Here is a 3,185-nt window from a genome sequence, read left to right as displayed (position 1 = left end):
AGGGGGGGGGGTGAAGCTGAAGAGCAACAACAACACAGTGGAGGCATTAGCTGACATTGATTCTGTCAGCACAGTGATGTCCTGACATGATCCTCCACATACTACCTTACATAACACACACACACACACACACACACACCATCAGGAAGGTTAAGTAAATGCTATGTAAACATCTGTGAGGATTAGAGGTTTTATCCTATAAAGAACTGAGCGGCGAAGACGTTTATGTCGACATCAAACTGCAGCCGAGGAGACGCCAACATCTGAGGGACACAGTGTCTAACCCTGATCCCTCTGTCCACCATGCTGATGTTTGACTTCCTGATGGACTTTCAAAGTAAAATATCAGCTGAAGGAACAAGAAAAGACTTTATGCCAATGTCCCACAATGTCCACCTTAAGTGAAAACTGGGACGTCATGGGGTCGATAAAAGCCTCTCGATCCGGACCCAGGTGATGCTCCGCGGCGGCCCACCTCTGGGCCCAGCTCCAGTGAGTGAGCACCTCCGCTGCAGGCCGACCTGAAGCCCCTGTTTCTACTTATAAACTTTATTACCATCCTCTGCCCCACACAGCTGCCGGGAGCCTGAGCTGAGGAAACCTGACATCGCTGAACACTCACCAGTGTGTGTGTGTGTGTGTGTGTGTGTGTGTGTGTGTGTGTGTGTGTGTGTGTGTGTGTGTGTGTGGGCAGGTGTGATCAACATGGTGATTTTGGCCGCGGGCCTTTCACACCTCGGGTGAACCAATTACCATATTGCATCAACCTATCAGCTCCTGTCAGATCATCAGCTCAGCTGCAGGGTCAAACACTGGAGTTAGTCACGGTGGTTTAAAGCCATCCGACCCGTTTCTGTCAGCTCCGATACGAACCTCCGCTCGCTCGTCTTCTCACAGACAGAACAACGAAACACTCGCTTTGTTTTTTTCTCAAAAGCAAAGAAATCTGTCTGCGACTCGGCTCCTCCAGGAGAGTTTGTAAGATCGGATCCCGGATACGATGAACCTGGTTCAAGTCTGTCTTTTTCAGGAGGACACATCACATGGGACAGAGAGACTTGATATGTGTTAACTGTTTAATGTTAACTGACCTGTTTTAATTTAAAGTCTTATTACTTTGTCATTAAATGTCTCGGCTGATTGTAATATCTTGTTATTTTCAGATGCTCCACACAGCTGCAGTATGAATGATACTAAACACAGTTTATTGGGAAAAAGAGGAAGTTTGATGTTCAGTGAACCATGAGAAGATCTAATTAATAAATCTAATTACACAGTGTTAAAGCCCCTCCAGTGTAAAGGTGTGTGTCCATGTGTAGTGTGATTATAGATCAGCTCTAGCTTCTATATTAATACTGTGAAAGTATCAAAGCCTCAGTCCACAGAGAAATGCACACAGCCTGTATTCAGAAACTGAGCCTTAAAACCAGCCGTCAGGACTTCTGGAACTTTGTGATGTCACAACAAAGCAGTCACCAAGCCCCGCCCACCTGGACCCACCATCCAAACCTTGCAGGATTTGGTTTCTCTGAGTGTTTTTACCTGAAATCTGCTTTATTTTTATTGGATCACTCAGAAAACAGTAAGCCAATCAGAAGAGCGGCTCAGAGCCTCCTCTCTTCTGATTGGCTCACTGACCTGTTGTTACTAGAGCTGCAGAGAGAAGCCTGAGAGAGGAGATGTAAAACTACACTGAGATGGTTTTTGACTCCACTTGGATTCACTTGAGTATTAATATTGAGACACAGACCCAAGACTTAGGGGGGTACGACAGAACCAGGTCTTCTGAGGGAAAGGGAACATTTCCATTAATGCTCCATCCATCATCCATCATCATCATCATCATCATCCATCCCACTCACCAGGTTTCCGATGCTGAGCATGCCGTTGAACTCGTCGGTCATGGGGTAGTGCTCCATGGCCATGAAGAGCGTGTTGAGGACGATGCAGACGGTGATGGCCAGGTCCAGGAAGGGGTCCATCACCATGATCTTCACCAGCTGCTTCACCCTCAGCCACCAGGGGCAGCACTCCCACACCAGGTAACGGTGGGCGAAGACGTACCAGCAGGGGTGGCATTTCTTATTGGACTCCTCCAGTTCTGCACGGCCCAGGACAGAAGAGGACAAGAGGACAAGAGGACAGTAAAGTACACGACAGATAATGAGAGACAGGGGGAGCAAGTGGGTTGGATTCGGATTTGTAAAAGGGGGCGGGGGGGAAAATCTGGTCCTGCTTCTCCCACCCTCCCACCTACCCCCAAGTGTTCTCTGCCTGGTAGGAAAGATAAATGAATACGAACACCTTATATTTTTTCCCTTGCATGTTACATCATGTTATCACTTTATTTGTCTTTGTCTTGTTTCACCAAATAAAAACAAACAAACAAACAAATAAATAAATATCAGAATAAAATAAAGACTTTGTCCATGAACCAAACCTTTACAGAGAGTAAGGAGAGAGCTGGAGCTGCTTCCTGCCGCCTGATTGGCTGCCGCTGGATCGATTCAAGGTCAGATTCAAAGACTTGATTTGCTTTTTTCTGCAGGATCATTTTTAATCTTTGATTCTGCAGGATATTCCGACTCTTTCTGAGTGAAAAGGTCGACGCCTGAGTCGAGGTCACGTGACTCACGTCCACGCCAAACAAACGCCCCGTCACTGCCGCCTCCCTGCACCCGCTCGTCCTCCATAAGAATCAAAGCTGTTTTACATTTATCGTGTTATTATAGTGTAATAGTATTTATTGACCTCTCGATGGAGCAGTGACCCACTTAGAGAAATACTACTCCACCCGTTCCACTCAGCTCTCCTTTATATTAAACTACAAGATAACGACATCAACAACAAACCAACACACGGAGGAAAAGGAAAGGAAGGAAGGAATAAAGGGAGGAGAGAAGGGAAGGAGGGAAGGAGGGAGTGAAGGGTGCACAGACGGACGGAGGACAGCAGTGGATTTTTGTATTTCCCTGTATAATGATCTGTTCTCTAAGAGCAGCCACTGCCGAGGGGGGAGACAGTGACTCAGCAGACCTACCAACACACACACACACACACACACACTCACACACACTCACACACACACACACACACACACACACACACACACACACACACACTCACACGCTTAGAACACACATGAATGCAGCTTTGGACAGATATGAACCCAAAAATCAAATTCA

General features: G+C 46.8%; 1 protein-coding gene across 1 annotated transcript in view; it reads right to left on the bottom strand.

The window, feature by feature from the left end:
* Window positions 1-3,185, bottom strand: part of LOC111671160 (sodium channel protein type 2 subunit alpha-like) — a gene marked incomplete at its 3' end in the record, with an annotated part of 101,925 nt that overhangs the window by 44,707 nt on the left and 54,033 nt on the right. Inside the window, exon 15 of the mRNA XM_087179818.1 lies at window positions 1,863-2,101. Coding sequence (XP_087035944.1) covers window positions 1,863-2,101 — 239 coding nt within the window. The remainder of the gene's footprint in view (window positions 1-1,862; window positions 2,102-3,185) is intronic.

The sequence above is a fragment of the Seriola lalandi genome, unplaced genomic scaffold, assembly GCF_002814215.2.
Source record: "Seriola lalandi dorsalis isolate HSWRI2012SDOR001 ecotype SW California unplaced genomic scaffold, Sedor1 jcf7180002054870, whole genome shotgun sequence".
Lineage (NCBI taxonomy): Eukaryota > Metazoa > Chordata > Actinopteri > Carangiformes > Carangidae > Seriola > Seriola lalandi.
Note: the sequence above shows the minus strand (reverse complement) of the source record. Positions and strands in the feature narration are given on the sequence as shown.